The 22,557-nt window shown below is 35.0% G+C and overlaps 1 protein-coding gene across 1 annotated transcript in view; it reads left to right on the top strand.

The window, feature by feature from the left end:
- Nucleotides 1-22,557, top strand: part of LOC102806817 (DNA-directed RNA polymerase III subunit RPC2-like) — a 177,990-nt gene extending 155,433 nt beyond the window's left edge. Inside the window, exons 20-27 of the mRNA XM_085501555.1 lie at nt 13,849-13,957; nt 15,426-15,569; nt 17,076-17,142; nt 17,349-17,454; nt 18,806-18,902; nt 20,309-20,446; nt 21,260-21,409; nt 22,038-22,557. Coding sequence (XP_085357681.1) covers nt 13,849-13,957; nt 15,426-15,569; nt 17,076-17,142; nt 17,349-17,454; nt 18,806-18,902; nt 20,309-20,446; nt 21,260-21,409; nt 22,038-22,167 — 941 coding nt within the window. The 3' untranslated portion in view covers nt 22,168-22,557. The remainder of the gene's footprint in view (nt 1-13,848; nt 13,958-15,425; nt 15,570-17,075; nt 17,143-17,348; nt 17,455-18,805; nt 18,903-20,308; nt 20,447-21,259; nt 21,410-22,037) is intronic.

The raw sequence follows: 22,557 nt of genomic DNA, 5'->3' as shown, positions 1-22,557 counted from the left end.
TCAAGATGGCCAAATGGCAGCCACTCTTGTACTGAAAAATCATCAAAATCAACCATTTCTGGCATTCTGGAACTGGGTCTCGGTGGTTTTCAGATGGATTTTGTTCAAACTTGGTACATACAGGACATTACAGGACTTTGATCACGTCATTTTGTTTTTCAGATCGGATTCAAAATAGCTGATTGATGGCCATTTTGTTTTAATGAATGTGGTTCTCGTGCCTATCTATCTGACATGCTTTGACTGATTATGTTCAAATTTTATATATTCATTATACATCATGACATAGATATATTGGTTTGACTATCTGATTCAAAATTGCCAAATATTAGCCGTTTTGTGCTAGAAAATCATCAAAAATCAAGCATTTCTGGCATTCCAGAACTGGATCTTGGCGTTTATGGATGGATTTGGTTCAAACTTGGTACATGCGTTAGACATTATATGGGACCTTGATGCACATCATTTTATTTTTAGCTCCTGTGAAACAGAGCTTATGTGGTACCGGTGTCTGTGACTCTTTGACTCTGTGACTAAAATTTGTTCCATAGATAACTCAAGATCTACAATTTCAATTCAAATGAAATTTGGCACACAGCTAATATATGATGAGTAGATGCGCTGATTAGATTTTGGTTCAATTCTATGCATATTAATTAGTCAATTATTGCATTAATTAGTTCCCATTCAGATGCAGTATCTGTATCTTAGAAATGCCTGGAGCAATCACAATCAAACTTCACACATACATCATACATGATATACATAAGCACGTCAATTTGTTTCACGATCTGATTCAAGATGGCCGAATGGCGGCCATTTTTGTGCGAAAAATCCTGAAAATCAAGCATTTCTCGGCTGTTTACAGATGGATTTTGTTCAAACTTGGTATATACATTAGACATTATGGGACCTTGATGCAAATAATTTTTTGAATAATTTGTTTTTCAGATAAGATTCAAAATGGCCGACTGGCGGCCATTTTGTTATAATGAATGTGGTTCTCGTGCCATATCTCTGACTTGCTTTCACTGATTATGTTCAAATTTTAAATATTCATTATACATCATGTCATAGATAGACAGATGTATTGGTTTGATGATCCTATTCAAAATGGCCAAATGGTGGCCATTTTTGTGTTAAAAAATCATCAAATATCAAGCATTTCTGGCATTTATAGATGGATTTCGTTCAAACTTGGTACATATATTAGACATTACAGGTTCCTAATGCACATCATTTATTTTTCAGATTCGATTCAAAATGGCTGTCTGGCGGCCATTTTGTTTTAATGAATGGACTTCTAGGCTTCCATATCTCCGACTTGTTTTGACTGATTATATTCAAATTTTAAATATTCATTATACATCATGTCATAGATATACATATACAAATGTATATTGGTTTGACGATCCTATTCAAAATGGCCGAATGGTGGTCATTTTTGTGCTAACAAATCATCAAATATCAAGCATTTATGGATGTACTTCGTTTAAACTTGGTACATACATTAGACATTACGGGTTCCTGATGCACGTCATTTTATTTTTCAGATTGGATTCAAAATGGCTGACTGGTGGCCATTTTGTTTTAATGATTGGGCTTCTAGAGCCATATCTCTGAAATGCTTTGACTGATTATATTCAAATTTTATATATTCGTTATACATCACGTTTTATATATACATGTATTCAAAATGGCTGATTTTGAATGCAGTTCCAGAGCAATATCTCTCAATATGGACAAGTACTTGTTTGAAGATCAGATACAAATGTCAATTTTAATGTTAAAAAATCATTTTCTTGACATGGTTATATTCCAGCCATATTACTATAAACAAAACTATTTATCTTAAATTTGATAACTAACAGGGCCTGTGCCATGCATGGCTTGTTAATTTATAACTTAGAGTCTTTAAAGTTTCTTAACAAATATTTGACTAGGGTGAGTAGCCTAGTTTGCATATTGCAATAACGTATTGTTGCGCAAAAAAACTGGTAGTATTTCATTGGAAGGTCTGCAAATTTGCAAATTTTAGTATATAATTATTTATTATATCATGATTGATGTTATTTGAGCAGATACAGCATCTAAAAACATCAAATGTATGCGAGTATGGGGAGTATGCATGCACAGTTACAAGAGTGATGCGGCCATTTTCTCAGTTTGACAAAAAGGCAGTACCCTTTCCGATTTTCATGAACGCAAGTTCAATTTCACTTTGTGCGTCATATTCATCAATAGACAAAATCGAAGACAGATGCCGTACAACTTTCTGCCAATCTTGATTCGTAAATGTTCTGGTTACATGTACAGTGTTCTCCTCGGGCCTGCGTCGCTTAGACAATAGCCGCGTAACTTTTGTTTCGCCCACGATTCTGCAGTGTTCTCATCAGGTCTTTTAAGGGTATCGGGTTCGATACTGTCCTTTCTTTCCACGATACTGTTTCCCTTAAGCTGGGCCGTTTCCAGGCCATTGTATTGCAATGATGAATCAGAATAGAACAATTCGTGTGAACTGATCGATTCTAACTTATTATCTGGATACTTGTATTCACCTGCGGATACTTCGGCCTACTTTCAAACATGAATATAGAAGGAAATCAACAATTTTTTTTCAGTATCGTTCCAGACTTTGCAAGAAATTTATATAACAATCACAGTGATCACTACTATTTCGTTTCACTACTATTGTTTTTGCATGGTTTCCATCTTACTCAAATAAAACAAAGTAGTTGATTCCTATTTTACTTAGTGTTTATTCTTGTTTGATATTTTTAAACAAAAATGCACTCATTAAACAAATAGTAAATATGCGAGTTTTTTGTTTTTGCCAAACGAGGACAAAGAAGACAAAATGGCGGTAGTTTTGTGTAGGGTTGATCGCAATCTTCGGTTTGTATCAAAAATACGTCTCACAAATGAAATATTTTTTTTGAGCAATAATTTGATAGCAATTAAACAAATTTCAATCGTTGATTTAATTTCAAGAATCTGTCAAGGAAACAATCTGTTGTTACTTTACATGTTCATGTAGGTTTAATTTAGCAGATTTTACTTGTCAGCGAAAATAGCGAAATTTGCCCATTGCGTCAGGAAGATCTATCCCCATTTTTATGCACTGAGGTTAATTGCGGTTTTTACTACTCCATCGCTAATGACACTAATTACCAAGAATTAAAAAAAACAAGTGAAATTAAGTCGCATTGGGAAAAAAACCCATAAGAAAATCAAAGCAAAATTTATTCAACTATAGACGAGACAAACCCCGACCTCTAGAAATACCTCATTCATAGAGTGCCTCATTAGTGCCCTTTGTTTACAAGTATAGTGTCCTTGCATGTTTTTCAAAATGCCCATATCAAAATCATGTGTTTCCATATACAGTATGTCATAGATTCTCAGACATCTTGATCAATTTTATTGATGGATTGACCTACATGAAATTACATTCACTTATTAGGCAAGCCTATACCTTTATAATACATGCTCTGATCACACGGGAGCTATTTACAGTTTAACTTTGATTCAGATTAACTTTAAAATGGCCGACTGGTGGCTATTTTGTTTTAATGAATGCAGTTCTAGTTCCATATCTCTGCCATGCTTTGATTGATTATGATCAAATTTTATATATTCATTATACATCATGACATAGATACATTGGTTTGACTGTCTGATTCAAACTGGCCAAATGGCAGCCATTTTTTGTGCTAAAATATCATCAAAAATCAGGCATTTCTGTTATGTTCCATAAACAAAACTATACATTCATTATTTTTTTAAATACTTTCTGTCATACTGATTTACTTCATTCTTCTGTCAGATTCATCCATTTTTTCAATTTCTTGATTTTCTTAGCTTCACAGTATGATCAATGCTGTATTACATAGAAATAAAACCACATCATATTTCAAGTTACATACTTTTATGCTGGAATTACACAGTCAACTACAACTTGTAATATGACGACTAAAATGTCTTTATGATTGCTATAAAGAATATTTCTGCCTATAATGAAAACTATCTTCAACTGTATCTGCAAATGCCTGTTCACTGCTGTACTTAGATCTCACACCTAATTCATAGAACTGGTTGATAGACATCATGAACTGATTATCAACTCACATTCAGTTTTATGATTATTACCTATTGTTTACTTTCGTTATTGACTACATCAAACCGAGCAATTCATTCATTATTGATTGTCTGTTGTCGTCTATCCTCGTCATCTACATTAACATTTACTTGAAAACTATCAGCTCAATTGCTTTGATACTTGGTATGTAGGTATCTATCTTGGGGGGGACCTTTGTCAGATTTTTTGATGATATCATTAATTTTCTATTTTTAGCAAATATTTTTTGAATTTTTGAAAATTGCTCGCTCTATGTTTCTATGAGATTTGATCATTTTGCAACGATATTTTCAAATCTCCATTTTTTTAATATTTGGTCAAAAATGTTATTTTCGATTTCTTTTTGAAAAATCATCATTTTTGACATGTGCAGTCCGGAATCTGTTGAATGTGTAGGCCAGTTTTCTTCAAACTTAAAAAGAGTAAATATTAGTGGAGGCAACACATACCTTTGTTTTGCAAAGTCTACTCAAGATGGATGACAGGGGTCACCCAAGTACTGAAATATCATATGCTTTTTGCATATGCACAAATTATTGAAGCTATAAAATAGCAATGTAAAAAATGTTTGCGATGAACCGCACTAGGAGCTTAATTAAACTGAAATGTGTATTATTTTGTACTATTTATTTTTGACTCCCGTGTGCGAAGCACAAAAGGGAGTCTTTGCAGTTACCCTGTCTGTATGTCTGTATGTCTGTATGTATGTATGTATGTATGTATGTATGTATGTATGTCACTTTTTTTGTTCCACCATTATCTCAAGAACGACTAATCAAAAACCATTAATTGGATTTTGATGAAATTTGGCACATGGATGCTCTGAACTAGTGCGCAGATTTGATTAGTTTTGGGTAAAAATCTATGAATATTAATTACCTAATTTGCGTGATAATTAACTGATTTTAAGCTGTTCCACTGATTTTTGAAGAACCACTCATTGGATTTCAATGAAACTTGGCACATGGATGCTCTGAACTAATGCGCAGATTTGATTAGTTTTGGGTAAAAATCTGTTAATATTATTAATTACCTAATTTACATAATGATTAATCAATTTTCGGTTTTTCCACTGATATCTCAAGTACTAATCATAACATTTCAATAAAACTTGGTACATAGGTGTCATATGACACTGCGCAGACCTGATAGTTTTTAGGGTAATATCAGTACATATTAAGTACCTAATTTGCATAATTAATTAATTTTCAGCTTTTGATATTTCGAGTAGTAATGATCACGTTTCAATGAAACTTGGTACATAGTTACTTGAGGACTGTGCAGAGACCTAATTAGTTTTTGGGTAAAATATTTGTGCATATTAATTACCTTATTAGCATAATTAGTTAATTTTCAGCTTTTCACCTGATATCTCAAGTACTAATCATCACATTTCAATGAGACTTGCGACATTTTTTCTAGGACTATGCAGAGACCTAATTAATTTTGGGATAAATAATTGTGCCTATTAATTACCTAATTTGCATAATTAGTTAATTTTTTGCTGTTCTATGGCTGTTGCACTGATGTCTAAAAACCACTCATTGGATTTCAATGAAACTTTTAAAGAGTACCCATCACATTTCAATGAACCTCAGACCATGTACCATATTAGTTTTTGGTAAATATTTATGCTTCTTAATCACCTAATTAACATAATTAATTAATACTGATATCTCAAGTATTGATCATTGCATTTGAATAAAACTTGGTACATAAATGCTCTAGGACAATAGACAGTCTGATTAATTAGTCCCCGTTCAGGCTCCAACATTTTCTCAGAAATTCTACAGCAGATATCAGTGAAACTTGGCAGGTTGATGAACATGTCCCCTCCGAGTATGCACGTAATTTTTTTTCCAGATCTGAAAATTCCAAGTGGGTCTTTTTCACGATTTTATCAAAAATTGCCTCTCCCGGCAACATTGACAAAACGTCTGCGCATGCTCAGAATAAATTAATTACTGTAAAATACTTTATTTTTGCTTGCAACATTTTTTTGCTATTTTCGCTGAAGGAATGTTTCAGTTAAAATAAAATCCAGCGAATATACCCTTTTCTTATATTTTACAGTCAACTTGTCAAAAATCAATGAAAATAAATTCAATACAAAACACCCAGAAAAAGTCTTTTCAGCGAATGATAATTCCAGCTGAAATAAAATATTTTACAGTAGATTAGATCTGTGAGTAAGGCTGCTGTTATTACGGCACGTGATTTCTCCATTGCGTGCAATTTATTATAGTACTGTTTATACATGTATTCTGTTTGGCTCAGTGGTCTCATTCACTCGTTACTAGAAGAACTAGTAACTTTATTTGATTTCAAGAACTTCAAGAAGGCGGCATAAGAGACGTGTTTGCAAAGGTAAGTTTTCCAGTTTATTGGGGTACGATTGGTGTACATTTCGTGACGTACGGACGTGAATATTATGATGATTGCCAGCTTTATATTCTTGTGAAAAACCAAAAAAAGCAAACAATTGTCTCTAATCTACGAAACTAGTTTGTGAATTGTATACCCTGTCAAATTATTGTACACGAACGATTAATTCACGAGAACATAGTTTTCAAGTACCGGTAAATCGTTTTCCGGTCTTTTGCTTGTGTAGCGATTTCCGAAATATTCACAACTCGGGGGGGGGGGGAATTTCCCTGTGTCGATCAATTTATTCATTATATAATAGCAGGTTGCCTATGATTATATTCGTATTTTTTATGTTGTGAGCATTGAACTGTTAGTTGCAATGAAGATTTTGGCGATCTTGTGCGATTCAACATGGCGGATGTACAGTGACAATACGTGTATGGACGGTCGGTCGAGCAGTCTGCAACGGACCACAGTCTGTGAACGGACCGTGAAATCGCCCATTTTTTTGGCAGTTTTTTTTTTAATGTTTTGGATATTTCATTCACTCCTGATGCCTAAAAGAGTCTAATTTATATTTTACCGTAGTCATTGACACCTATTTTCAAGAGTATCATGTTTATTGTGAATAGCGTGAATGGGTAAGCTTCGTTTCGACAATGGGCTGTTATTTCTGTGAACAATGTTAAATTAGGCACAGATCTAGAAGCAGTACCTACACACGAATTGGTGACGTCATAAAATACATGACCTTCAATCGGGGTCGTTTCCTCGGTATATACGAATTGGTATATACAAATTACAATAAAGATACTTAAGACATTACACATAAGGTAAAACAAATCACGTGACAATATAATGATAATAACGGTAATAAATCCTAGCTTAACAGTTGAACAGAACGCTCATATAGTCAGTCGGGTGACGCCGAGAGTCACGAACTGTGTTGCAAAATGGCCGTGTGGTTGAAACTGGGTCATGGCGTGACGGGTGAGGAAGACATTAAACACTCAAAATCACAATAAAACGGGGAAGTGGTTGCATATTACGGCGTAGCTAACATGGGAAATAAAAAAACGCCCAATACTAACGACATGGGTTCGAATCACACTAGAAACACACTCACCAGAAGCGAAGCAATCAGAAACCAGCAATCGTTTTGGCTTTTCCGTTCAACTCATCGGACACTGGAGTAGTTAGAAAAATGAACACCACTTAACGACCAACGTCGTGGCGTGGTACACAAGCGTGCCATCAAAATAAAACAAAATTAGCTTGAAAAGACAGTGGGTTCGAGTCCCGCTCAGAGCTACCTTAAAAACGTAAATCAAATAAACTGAAATCTCTCAAACCGTAAACAAGTAAACAAAGAACGTCGCAAAAAAAATAATAAACCTCACAAAACTCCACCATACAAAACTGAATGAATAAATAATAAAATAACTAACGTCTTAAACTGGACGACGCGCAATTTGTTCAACAGTTTCCAGATTGTGACAAGAGATAAACAAGACCCAAGTCAAGGTAAGTTTTGTTAAAGTGTCGATGGCGTTCCCTATATTACGAAAACAATTCAGGCAACAGACGAATATCTTCTGTGGTGTTGTTGAATTTATACTGTGTCTGCGGAATTGTTGATTGAGGGTTCGAAGCCAGCAGTTAACATTTTGTTAGAAAGTTTCACAATTAAATCAAATATCCAATGATACCAGTATATTTATTTCATTATTTTAACAACTTGCAATGGTGGAAGTTGGTCAAACACAAGTTCTTACACCTAAATAAGTATCAAATATTTGTCGACACATTTATTCTCTCAACCTTGTAGAGGTGGAAATTAATTAAACAACAGGTATTTACTCACAAATATAATGGTCAATATTTGTCCATACATTCATTCTGTCAATTTAAGAACTTGTAATTGTTGGAATTAATCAAATGAGAGTTGTCTACACCAAAATAAGTTTCAAATACTTGTCCATACATTTATTCTCTCAATTTAACAACTTGTAATGGTGTAAAATAATTAAACGAGAGTTGTCTACACCAAAATAAGTCTAAAATATTTGTCCGCACATTTATTCTCTCAATTTAACAACTTGTAATATTGTAAAATAATTAAACGAGAGCTGTCTACACCAAAATAAGTCTAAAATATTTGTCCGCACATTTATTCTCTCAATTTAACAACTTGTAATTGTGGGAATTAATCAAACGAGAGCTGTCTACACCAAAATAAGTCTAAAATATTTGTCCGCACACTTATTCTCTCAATTTAACAACTTGTAATGGTGTAAAATAATTAAACGAGAGCTGTCTACACCAAAATAAGTCTAAAATATTTGTCCGCACATTTATTCTCTCAATTTAACAACTTGTAATGGTGTAAAATAATTAAACGAGAGCTGTCTACACCAAAATAAGTCTAAAATATTTGTCCGCACATTTATTCTCTTAATTTAACAACTTGTAATTGTGGGAATTAATCAAACGAGAGCTGTCTACACCAAAATAAGTCTAAAATATTTGTCCGCACATTTATTCTTTCAATTTAACAACCTGTAATTGTGGGAATTAATCAAACGTGAGTTGTTTACGTCAAACTAAGTATTTCATATTTGTTGAGACATTTATTCTCTCAATTTAACAACTTGTAATGGTGTAAAATAATTAAACGAGAGTTGTCTACACCAAAATTAATCTCAAATATTTGTCCACACATTTATTGTCACAATTTAACCACTTGTTAATAGTGGAAATTACTTAAACGCGACTTGTTTAATCAGTTGACATCAATGCAACTTACCCGCAGACAGTGCACAACAGAGTATCATTATTGAGCAATTATAAACAGGAGCGTGTCTTGGCATTAGGGTTAGGGTCGGGTCAGGTATGGGCAACGGAATTATTAACAGGAACGTGTCTTGACATTAGGGTTAGGGTCGGGTCAGGTATGGGCAACGCAAATGGCAAACACCCAATTGGCAAGATGTACACTAACGGGTTATGGCATGCATATAGTTTACACAAGTAAAAACACAAAATTGGCAATTTTTTGGACAATTGTAACTCAATAATAGAAATATGTTGTATTTCTATATATATACACACTATATAGTCTTATCAAATGCAAACACATCCAGTCAATCCATTGTGGTCTTGTGGGTCAGTTCTCTACATAGTGATCAGGAGGACCTGGGTTCAATTTCCTTGCCTGCCCATCTTTTTCTCACAAACACCATTCGGCAATAAAGCTAAATATGACAACAAATTATTTAATTTGCATGACTACCCACATAGCTCAGTTGATTTGTACTATGTCAGCAATGTGAGCGATCGCTGGTTCGAATCCAGTATGTTTAGTTAGATTTTTGAATGCTAGTGAAGACAGTGCTCCTATGAATAGGACTTAAATCCTAACTCCTGTGTGAAGACACTCGTGGTACAGTGGACAAGACAGTGCGCTGGGAACTCAAAGATCGCAAGTTCGAATCACGGATTGGACACTCCTACAAAAGACATGAAAGACGTTAAAAACATAAACAGCGGATTCAAAAAGTCAAGTCAGGAAAACAGAACACAATAATACTACCCCACATGGAAGCCAGTCGAAGTCGTCGAAGAACGAACACAGTCGAAGAATGAACACAGCTGTAGGTAACGTGCAACAACAGACACGAGGAGCATGGCTGATCTCCAAATGGGTCCCTTCTTTTGTAATGACCCCCTAAGCATTGCTAATCCCCCTTTCTAACTCTTCCCCCAAAAATAATATATCACCCCTTTTAAAATGTATTGACCCACAAATTAATGAATATTCATGAGCACAGAAACTGCTACGTCATGAATAAATTAGCATAATTTTAAAAAAATTTGCATAAAGTGTAGGTACTCCTTCTGGAGCTCTGCCTTAAATTATTCTTTGAATGCTCAGTTTATTTTTTGAAAACAACTAATTTTTCGATTTAAAAAAAATCATGCCGTTTCCCCGTCAAAATCAAAGCATAAAGATCTTGCTAAACATCGGTGAATCCCCTGTTGTGTTCACCACGAGGTCACTGAGCCGTCATTAACATATTTAAATGACCACGTGTACTGAAATAGCATGGCGGATATCGCATCGCATCGCATTTACATTCGACCGAAATCATTCGTTTACGATGAAACTAAGTTGAATATTACTTCCAATTCATAAAAATTCAACGAATTATTTTTTTGTGCGTATTATAATCATTACTGAATAATAATAAACAATTGCAATACTTCGAAAACAAGTAAGTTATTCACTTGCGAAACACAGAATGACCAGATTGTGCTACCGTGATCATTTGCTACCGGTACTAACAACTAAGCAATGTATTCGTGTTTGTATTTATTCGAAACTTCTTTTAGAAAATACTTTACTTTTCGTAAACTTTACTGAATTTTTGGGGGGGATTCAATTCCAACATTTCGCGATGCCAAACCAAAGGCCTTTCACTCTTTGAGTGTGACACCTAAACCAGAAGTTTTATGGTGTATAAACTGGCACTAAATGAAAAAGCCGTTGAACCTTATTCAAATTTATAAGTACATGTTATTATGTATTTAATTATGAAAACTGACTAAATTAAATGTGATCTTATTTTTAATTTGAACAGAATTATGATTTATATCGGTAATGACGTTTTCATCCAATATTAATAGTGCAATTGTTAAAATGCCTACCTACACATTTATTGTTTTTGTTTCTGTTGCCCTGAAATAGACATTTGTAAAAAAAAAAAATTTAAAAATCATGCTTGATTCAAATTCAAAAAAAAAAGATGTAGCCATGTAGCCCCTTCCTGTTATCTGTTTCCAACTTCTTCCAGAGTAAAACTGGTGAAGCCATGTAATTGCCATACAATCATCAACTGTGGGAAAACTTGTATGTTATTGAAAATCTTTATTTTGTTGTCTGTGAATTAATATAATATTTGAAATGGTGTAATGGTGCAAAATATTCTCAAGCAATTGGTTTTCTGGTGGCACTACACTGTGCATTTATGCATGATCTCAGCTTACTAAGTGATGATGGTGGTTGAAATGGAAAACTGAATACAAAAATCCAGTAACATCTCAAACGAATTTCCGTCTGCTGTGAATGCATGTTTCGTTACATCAAATAAATAACCCAATTTTATTGAATGTATCCAAAAACATGGTACCAATGATCTGAAATTTCAGGAGTGCTCGCTGAAGGTTTATCAATCTTGCTTATTGTCTTGTTCTTTACCAATCCTGCATTTCAGATACTAGAATTTATACTAAAAAAAAATAGTTTCTGTTTTTCTTCTAATAATTCGGCCACTCTCAAAAACAAATATTTTTCCATGGTCGAAATGCAAGAAGAATACAAAACTACTGTGATTGCATAGCGATACCTGTAGGGCCATTGTCAATTAGTTCGCCTGATCAACACAGCGTTATACATAGGGCTGATATTGAATCACGGAGAGTAAAATCTTGTGATACTAATCTCTAGAACCGCTCAGATTGGTACATACCGGTATGTCTTATGAACCCACATGTGTATATCTTTAACAATACTTATTTTAAACTTTTTTTTTTTTTACAGTGGTGCTGTGAACTGCTTCAATTTTGCAAGGCAATTTTTTCTGGGTTCCTACAACATGGAGTGTCAGGGACTTTATTGAAATTTCATAGAATCCTGAATATATCTAGAAGTGAAAATTAAATGGTTTACAGTATTTTATACCCATTAATAATGATGAAATGCAATAATATCACTGCATTAAAAAGACTTCAAACAATTATTGTTACTTCTCCATTGAAGGTTATGAGCAGACCAACCTTTACTGGCTTCCTTAATTATTACATGTACTTACTCTGAAAACATAGCTTTTACAATTGTTTAAATTAACAGATGTTGTTCTATGTACAATGAATACATTTTAAATAATAAACCTTACTGTATTAATAAAAAATTGTATTTGACAACATGAGAATGATTCTGATGCCCAGTGGTGATGTTGAAACAAACCCAGGTCCTGGTAATATACTAAGACCTGATTAACAAAGAAGTCATGTACATCAAGGTTCACTCAGATTTATGAATGCAGTTTCTTGAGCAAGTATACATGTATGACAAATAGTTTTGTTGCACTTGTGTACTCTGAGATTCTGAACATGGGTCAGTGGAAGTTTTTAGTTGTCAGTACAAAACTAGATTATGGGAAATCACTTTATGATGAGTTGTACCCACAAAGAGTACATATTTATTCACCTGTTTGCAGATGTTCCTTGTACTACTTTATAATCAAATAACGGGGACTGTGACATTTCATGTCTTGTTTTAGGTTAAAATCTGTACATATTAATTCTCTAATTAGCATAATAATTAATAATTATTATATAAATATAATTATTTTTTGGGTTCTAATCACATTTCAATGAAACTTGGTACATTGTGCAGACCTTTAGTTTTACACTTAAATCTGTTCATATTAGTTACCTTATTTGCATAATTAGTTTTCAGCTATTCCATCAATATCTCAAGTATAAGTAATTTTGAATTAATTTTTAATGTGTCTCCAAAACTCTCAGCACACAGGAGTTCTTTCTAAGCTTTCTTTGATCTTGTTAGCTGTTGACTTTGTTCGTAGTTATCAGGCATCCGCTATCCTTGTCTCCTTTTTCAACTGCTTCTTGAAAACTATGAGTGTGATTTCTTTGATACTTGGTGTATATGTACCTCACATAGAACTCTCTTAGGTTTGTTCATTTCGTGATGATATATTTAATTTTCTCATTTTGGTAAATATTTTTGTCATTTTTAGTAAAAAGTGATATTTTAAACTTCTTCTTAAAAACAGCAAGTCTGATTGTTTTGATATTACACATATACATACTACAGGTGGACCTCTCAGATTTGTTCATTTCATCATGAAATCTACAATTCCCTAATTTTGATGAATATTTTCTATTCCCCGTTCAGGCGCAGCCTGAAAAGGGAATATCTAATTCGGGTTTTGGCAACTTCAATTTTCCAAAACCCTTAGAATTCGACACGCACACAATTTTCAACAACAACAAATACATTTCAATTAACAACACATACACATAATATTAGGCAACTATAAAAATTCACAACATTGACTTTCCGTTTAATTATTACTTGCTCGGAAAACACTGCTTTTTATTTACAACAGTTTATTAACAGATGTTACTGTATGTACAGTGAATACATTTTAAATAATAAATCACACTGTGTTACTAACAAATCTACATTAACAAATACCATGAGATGTATGTTTAGTATGGAATTATGTTTCTAACAGAGAAATGTATTTTATACTCAGGTGAAAGAGTTACAAGTAAACAAGTATTAGTAAATAAGTATATGCCAACAGTTACAATGAGTTCACCTGGTGAACAAAGGCCACCAGAGTACCGTGATGTACCCCAAGTGTGAGTATATATTAAGAGTACTGTAATGTGTACCCATGTGTATATTGTAATATTGCACTAAATGCACCCAAGTGTTAGTGTTACTGTGATGGTACGTACCATGGCAGTCAGAGCGGTGTATCCAAACACCATGACAGTCAGGGTGGGGCATCCGTACACCATGACAGTCAGGGTGGGGCATCCATACACCATGACAGTCAGGGTGGAGTATAACAGTCAGGGTGGTGTATCCAAACACCATGACAGTCAATGTGGGGCATCCATACACCATGACAGTCAGGGTGGTGTATCCAAACACCATGACAGTCAGGGTGGGGCATCCATACGCCATGACAGTCAGAGTGGGGCATCCATACAGCATGGCAGTCAAGATGGGAATCCATACACCATGGTAGTCAGGGTGGGGCATCCATACACCATGACAGTCAGGGTGGTGTATCCATGCACCATGGTAGTCAGGGTGGGGCATCCATACACCATGGTAGTCAGGGTGGAGCATCCATACACCTTGGAAGTCAGGGTGGGACATCCATGCACCATGGTAGTCAGGGTGGAGAATCCATGCACCTTGGAAGTCATGGTGTGGCATCCATACACCATGGCAGTCTGAGTGGGGCATCCATGCACCATGGCAGTCAGGGTGGGGCATCCATACACCATGGTAGTCAGGGTGGGGCATCCATACACCATGGTAGTCAGAGTGGGGCATCCATGCACCTTGGAAGTCAGGGTAGGGCATCCATACAGCATGGAAGTCAGGGTGGGGCATCCATACAGCATGGCAGTCAGGGTGGGGCATCCATACAGCATGACAATCAGGGTGGGGCATCCATACACCATGACAGTCAGGGTGTGGCATCCATACACCATGGTAGTCAGGGTGGGGCATCCATACACCATGGAAGTCAGGGTGAGGCATCCATGCAGCATGGTAGTAAGGGTGGGGCATCCATGCACCTTGGAAGTCAGGGTGGGGCATCCATACAGCAGAAGTCAGGGTGGGGCATCCATGCACCTTGGAAGTCAGGGTGGGGCATCCAGGCACCTTGGAAGTCAGGGTGGGGCATCCATACACCATGGAAGTCAGGGTGAGGCATCCATGCACCATGGTAGTAAGGGTGGGGCATCCATGCACCTTGGAAGTCAGGGTGGGGCATCCATGCACCTTGGAAGTCAGGGTGGGGCATCCATACAGCAGAAGTTAGGGTGGGGCATCCATACAGCGTGGCAGTCAGGGTTGGGCATCCATACACCATGGCAGTCAGGGTGAGACATCCATACACCATGGCAGTCAGGGTGAGACATCCATACACCATGGCAGTCAGGGTGAGACATCCATACACCATGGCAGTCAGGGTGGGACATCCATACACCATGGCAGTCAGGGTGGGACATCCATACACCATGGCAGTCAAGATGGGGCATCATGTGAATTTCAAAAAGTCATTTACGTATACTGAATTTGTAGGTACAAGAGTGCTGCTGATTCTTACATTGAGAAAGTTATGGTATCATCTAATAGCGAAGAAGCTTTTCTTATCAAGATATTATTGAGACAAACAAGAACACCTGAAATTGGTGATAAGTTCAGCAGCAGGCACGGACAGAAAGGGTAAGTGATAAGTTCAGCAGTAGACACGGACAGAAAGGGTAAGTGATAAGTTCAGCAGTAGACACAGACAGAAAGGATAAGTGATAAGTTCAACAGTAGGCACAGACAGAAAGGATAAGTGATAAGTTCAACAGTAGGCACAGACAGAAAGGATAAGTGATAAGTTCAACAGTAGGCACAGACAGAAAGGATAAGTGATAAGTTCAGTAGTAGGCATAGACAGAAAGGGTAAGTGATAAGTTCAACAGTAGGCATAGACAGAAAGGGTAAGTGATAAGTTCAACAGTAGGCACAGACAGACAGAAAGGGTAAGTGATAAGTTCAACAGTAGGCACAGACAGAAAGGATAAGTGATAAGTTCAACAGTTGGCACAGACAGAAAGATTAAGAGCAAAAGTAGTTATATAATTTAATCTACTTTACCAATTTGGTAAAAAATAAAAAAATGTTTGGCTCTTGCCAGTTTCTGAATATTATTCTGTCATGTTAATAAACTTTTGTCACTCGGAAAGTTGTTAAAATGTTGGGTAAGGTTCTTTGAAGTAAATATCAATGAATCCTGAACGCAGAGGTAAGCCATAAAATATTATTGTCTGAGGTAGCAAGCTTCATCTGTCATCTGTTAGTCCCCGTTCGGACGTTGTCTGAAAACGCGGACTTATGGTTTGACCACTGCGTGTGCGTCCAAGTGTGTGTTCTTGTGTGCATCCAGACCTATATCTTAGACATGCCTGGACTGATTACATTCAAACTTCACACATACATCATACATAATATTATACATATGCACATCAATTTTATTCAGGATCTGATTCAGGATCAAAAATTATCAAAAATAAAGCATTTTTGCATTGTGGAACTGAATCTTGGTCGTTTATGGATGGATTTTGTTTAAACTTGGTATATACATAAGACATTATGGGTCTCTGATGCACACCATTTTATTTTTCAAATCTGATTTAAAATGGCTGACTGGTGGCCATTTTGTTTTAATGAATGTGGTTCTGTGCCATATCTCTGACATGATTTGACTTAATATTTTATATATTTGTTTTACATCATGTTATAGATATACAGATGTATTGAAAATGGCTATTTTGCTTTAATTAATGCTATTCCACACCAATATCTCTCAATATCGACAAGTACTCATTTGACTATCAGAAACAAGATCACTAAATATCAATCATTTCACCATAATCAAGCATCAGCTTCTGGATTCAAATCTCTAACATGTTTATGTTTGAACTATATGTCTTATGTTTGATAACTAATGAGGACTGTTCCATGCATGGCTTGTTTAAGGTCCTTTATGTAATCTAATGACTAGATAGTTTGTTTAAATGTTCAAAAAATACATGGTAAATGGAGGTTTTGAATGAGATAACAGACAGATAATTCTTAACTCATAATAACTCTTAAAATAAAGCTGTGTGGTAAAAGTCAATGAAATGTGGTAATAAGTTTTGATGGTAGCCAAGTAACTTTTATTTGTTCTTCTGACAGTGTGTGTGGTTTGATCGTCCCGCAACAAGACATGCCGTTCAATGACAAAGGAATATGTCCTGATGTTGTAAGTATAATAAAATTAAACTTGGTCATGATTTTCTAAATTGTTAATTTCATGATTTTCTAAATTTATTGGGGTTCACAATAATATTTTGTGAAAATTACTGTGACTTCCTGTCTAAACAGATTCCAGGATTTTCTCCTGAACTATTTTATTAGCCTTTAGACAAATCAAAACAAAATTGACTGCAACATTGTCATTTATTGTAGGTGATGAATCCTCATGGATTCCCCTCACGTATGACAGTGGGCAAATTAATAGAGCTACTGGCTGGCAAAGCTGGAATATTGGATGGAAAATTCCATTATGGAACAGGTAGGTTATGGGAGATTCTATTATGGAACAGGTTGGTTATGGGAAATTCTATTGTGGAACAGGTAGGTTATGGGAGATTCTATTATGGAACAGGTAGGTTATGGGAAATTCTATTATGGAACAGGTAGGTTATGGGGAAATTCTATTATGGAACAGGTAGGTTATGGGAAATTCTATTGTGGAACAGGTTGGTTATCGGAAATTCTATTATGGAACAGGTAGGTTACGGGAAATTCTATTATGGTACAGGTAGGTTATGGGAAATTCTATTGTGGAACAGGTAGGTTATCGGAAATTCTATTATGGAACAGGTAGGTTATGGGAAATTCTATTGTGGAACAGGTTGGTTATGAGAAATTCTATTGTGGAACAGGTAGGTTATCGGAGATTCTATTATGGAACAGTTAGGTTATGGGAAATTCTATTGTGGAACAGGTTGGTTATCGGAAATTCTATTATGGAAAAGGTAGGTTATGGGAAATTCTATTATGGTACAGGTAGGTTATGGGAAATTCTATTGTGGAACAGGTAGGTTATGGGAGATTCTATTATGGAACAGTTAGGTTATGGGAAATTTTATTATGGTACAGTTCGGGTTATGGGAGATTCTATTATGGAACAGTTCGGGTTATGGGAGATTCTATTATGAAACAGTTCGGGTTATGGGAGATTCTATTATGGAACAGTTCGGGTTATGGGAGATTCTATTATGAAAGGTTGGAGTCATGATAAGATGAATATATATCTGAAAAGACAGATTTTTTTCATCACTTCTAATCACTTGCATTTTATGTAAGAGGATAAAATTATGTAAAACATACAATTGAAAATTGTGCTGCCACCAATTATTACCGGATGTATAGCAAACACAGATCATAAGGGTAACTTACCCTAAGGGAGAGATGGTTTGATTTTGACATTTTATTCAGTTTATTTGACCAATGCGTTTTAAATGTTTTTAGTTGTATTTGAATTGAGCTGAAATGCATTGAAATTGTACTTGGTATTATTGTGGTTTGAAAATCAATGAAATACTTACAATAAATAATTTGACCTTTGTGCATGTATCCGCACCTGTAATCATATGCAAACCTTAGAAATACATCTACATTATGTTGCACATACGTACACACTTTGTCATCTGATTCAAGATAACTAAATAACATTTAGAAAAAATAAACCAGATCTTGAACATAAATTGGACAGATTTCATTCACACTGGTGTGTAGTTCAGATTCAAAATGGCCATTCAACATATCTTGACAAACAGACAGACTTGGTCAAACAAACATGCAGTTACTGTCAATCTTTGTCCATCCACTCATGATATATTATGTCTGTTTCTTGACAGCTTTTGGTGGAGATAAGGTGGAAGATATTAGTGCTGATCTAATAAAATATGGTTATAATTACCTTGGTAAAGAATATATGACATCTGGAATCACAGGGTGAGTTTTTATGGGTCATGCATGTACATATGTGGTTACCAAAATATTTGAAAATAATTATAACCTGTCTAAATTTAACCTACGTGGGAAACATGTCAGACCATAACATTTTACAATCCTTTCTCCATGAAATATCTCTATAAACTAAACACTCCTGTAGTGTCTAAGAATTGAATATCTTCTTAGACAGTACAACTCTGCACAACTTAGTACATTTTCCTTATTTCATGACATACATTGTTATATTACCCAATTCTAAGTCAAATTACATACTATATTAATCATTCATACATATCTGTGTGTATATATAGACAGGATATAAAACTCCCATGTGGTGCTAATAAATTAAAATACTAGAAAAAGTCACTATTTGTTATTGGAATCCAGTAAAAAAGTCATAATTGGTGAGTTGTTGGCTTTATCGTAATCTGCCATGTTAGTCAGATAACATGCAGCATTTACATATTTTGCCCCACTGTCATCGCAGATGACCCAGCGGAGCTGTTGGTATGGGAGTCTCTCCAGCGACGTGAAGTTTTCCTTAAAATGATTTCTTCTTTAAAAGTACTTGACCAATTACATTCATATTTGTACCAAAGGTACTTGGGGGTGGTCCTCTGTCAGATTTGTTAAATTTGTGTCAAATTATGCGAATTTGGAATTATAGTGAATATTTTTGTCATTTTTGGTAAAAAATGCTATTTTCGACAACTAGTCTGAAACCTTAAGTCCCAATGCTTTGATATTTGCAGCAGTGATACGTGGGGTGGTCCTCTGTCAGATTTTGTCAAAATATGCAAATTTGGATTTTAAGTGAATATTTTTGTAATTTTTGGTAAAAAATGTTATTTTTGACAACTTGTCCTAAACCGTGAATCCAATTGCTTTTATATTCGCAGCAAAGATACGTGGGGTGGTCTTCTGTTAGATTTGTTAAATTTGTCTCAAAATATGCAAATTTGGATTTTTAGTGAATGTTTTTGTCATTTTTGGTAACAAATGTTATTTTTGACAACTAGTCCAAAACCATCAACCACAATGCCACTTTACTGATTCTTGTTCCATGATAATGAAGACAGCAGAGTTATTTCTATCGTCAGGTCGCGTGTTTATAATGCCTATTGTTTGAATTGTGCAGTTGGGAGACGTTGATGATTCATACGTTGTATATGGAGAACGTATGTGATGAAATAACAAACTTATATACTGGGTGAAATACCATTCTAGTTAAATTTATTCACAGAGTTCTGCCAGCACCTCCATAACTGAACACGACTATAAACTGAAAACTTTTATAAACTGAACATCTAAACCAAATTCTAAATTTAAAGAAAATGAGTTATTTTAACTAATAAAATGTCTTCCACATAAAATCAGTGTAAACTGACAAAGCAACTATTTTACAGAGAACCTTTAAGTGCCTACATCTACTTTGGTCCAGTGTACTATCAAAAGTTGAAACATATGGTATTGGATAAAATGCATGCCAGAGCAAAAGGACCGAGAGCAGTGTTGACACGGCAACCAACTGAAGGTAGATCAAGGTACGGTTTGTATAATGTTTACTGTGTAATTAATGGTGTCATTTTTTTTTTAGATTTTTTTTATGCCAGGCGTCAGTTCCGGACATTGAATGTCACTGTTGTCTCTCCTGACTTTTTTGGTGTCATTGTCTTCACCCAAATTAGTATTCTGTTTAAACAAAGTTTGAAAACAAGAACTTGTGAAATGTAGTTAAAAATAAACGCTGCTCGGACCGATAAATATGATATATAGTAGATAATATTTGGAAATCGTTGTCCTAAGTAACTATTGAAAAATAGCTAGACGTTTCAAGCAATGGAATAAATGTTTAAATGTATAGGTAGAACATAAGAACGCAAGAACACACACAACAACTATAAAATAGAATCGCTAAATGATTCCACAATAGAACATGTTACAGGCATAAGGTAGTAAGCTCAATAAATGAGTTAAACAGTTTGTTAATTCTATGAGGTTTTTTAGTTCCAAGACAGAATATAGTTTCCTCCTTTACTATATATCAACTTATGTGCATTATTCCATTCTACCTGTTTTTCAAACATGACTGGCCTGATCACATTCAAACATGACTGGCCTGATCACATTCAAACATGACTGGCCTGATCACATTCAAACTTCAGAATACATAAAATAGCTTGGGATATGTACGTTTGTTTGTTTGACAGTCAAATTCAAGATGGCCAAATATAGGCTGTGTTAAAGTCGAAAAATCATCAGAGACAAACATTTTTGCAATCCTGAAACCAGATCTTGATGGATATTTTCTTCACATCATTTTGTGTTTCAACTCTAATATGAATTGTTTTTTACAGAGACGGTGGTTTAAGATTAGGTGAAATGGAACGTGATTGTTTAATTGGATATGGTGCTAGTATGTTGCTATTGGAAAGACTGATGATCTCTAGTGACCAATTTGAAGTAGACGTGTGTGGTGACTGTGGCTTGTTAGGATATTCTGGATGGTAAGTTTGAAATGAATATATGATAACTGTAGTCTGCTAGGATATTCTGGATGGTAAGTTTGAAATGAATATATGATAACTGTAGTCTGCTAGGATATACTGGATGGTAAGTTTGGAATGGATATATGATAACTGTAGTCTGCTAGGATATACTGGATGGTAAGTTTGGAATGGATATATGATAACTGTAGTCTGCTAGGATATACTGAATGGTAAGTTTGGAATGGATATATGATAACTGTAGTCTGCTTGGATATACTGGATGGTAAGTTTGAAATGAATATATGATAACTGTAGTCTGCTAGAATATATACTGGATGGTAAGTTTGAAATGAATATATGATAACTGTAGTCTGCTTGGATATACTGGATGGTAAGTTTGGAATGGATATATGATAACTGTAGTCTGCTAGGATATACTGGATGGTAAGTTTGGAATGGATATATGATAACTATAGTCTGCTAGAATATATACTGGATGGTAAGTTTGGAATGGATATATGATAACTGTAGTCTGCTAGGATATACTGGATGGTAAGTTTGGATTGGATATATGATAACTTGTCTGCTATGGCTACCACTGTCACTACATGTGTATGCATAATTCGTTTAATTTGTTTCTTCACAGGTGTCATTATTGTAAGTCTTCTCAGAATGTGTCATCTCTACGGATACCGTATGCCTGTAAACTATTATTCCAAGAACTACAGTCAATGAATATTGTGCCCAGGCTGAAACTCGTGAAATACAGTGATTGATTTGATCGTAAATAAACTGTGTTTGCTCATGGTGAACATTATTAGTATTACATTAGTATTACAAATTACAAGGACTTGTAATTTCATCTCTGTGCATTTGTCTGTGTATGCTGAACTAATCTTCACATATGCTGATTCAACATGGCTAACCCATTTCAATATAGTTTAAAGAGTGGCAACTACGTCACTTGACTTGTGCTTTCATGATTTCACTGGCAGCCATATTTTGTTTATTTTCTGACACAAAGATATGGTGGTTTATGTGCATGCCAGTTTTGTTTAAACATGTTCCCAAAGCCAGCAAATACAAATGAGAACCTATGATGACATAATCACGTCTTTAAACTTTGTTTTAATTAAACGACAACCATTGTCAAATACATCACCAAA

The sequence above is a fragment of the Saccoglossus kowalevskii genome, chromosome 7, assembly GCF_978046115.1.
Source record: "Saccoglossus kowalevskii chromosome 7, keSacKowa6.1, whole genome shotgun sequence".
Classification (NCBI taxonomy): domain Eukaryota; kingdom Metazoa; phylum Hemichordata; class Enteropneusta; family Harrimaniidae; genus Saccoglossus; species Saccoglossus kowalevskii.
The sequence above is the reverse complement of the archived record's forward strand: the minus strand, read 5'-3'. Positions and strand labels throughout refer to the sequence as shown.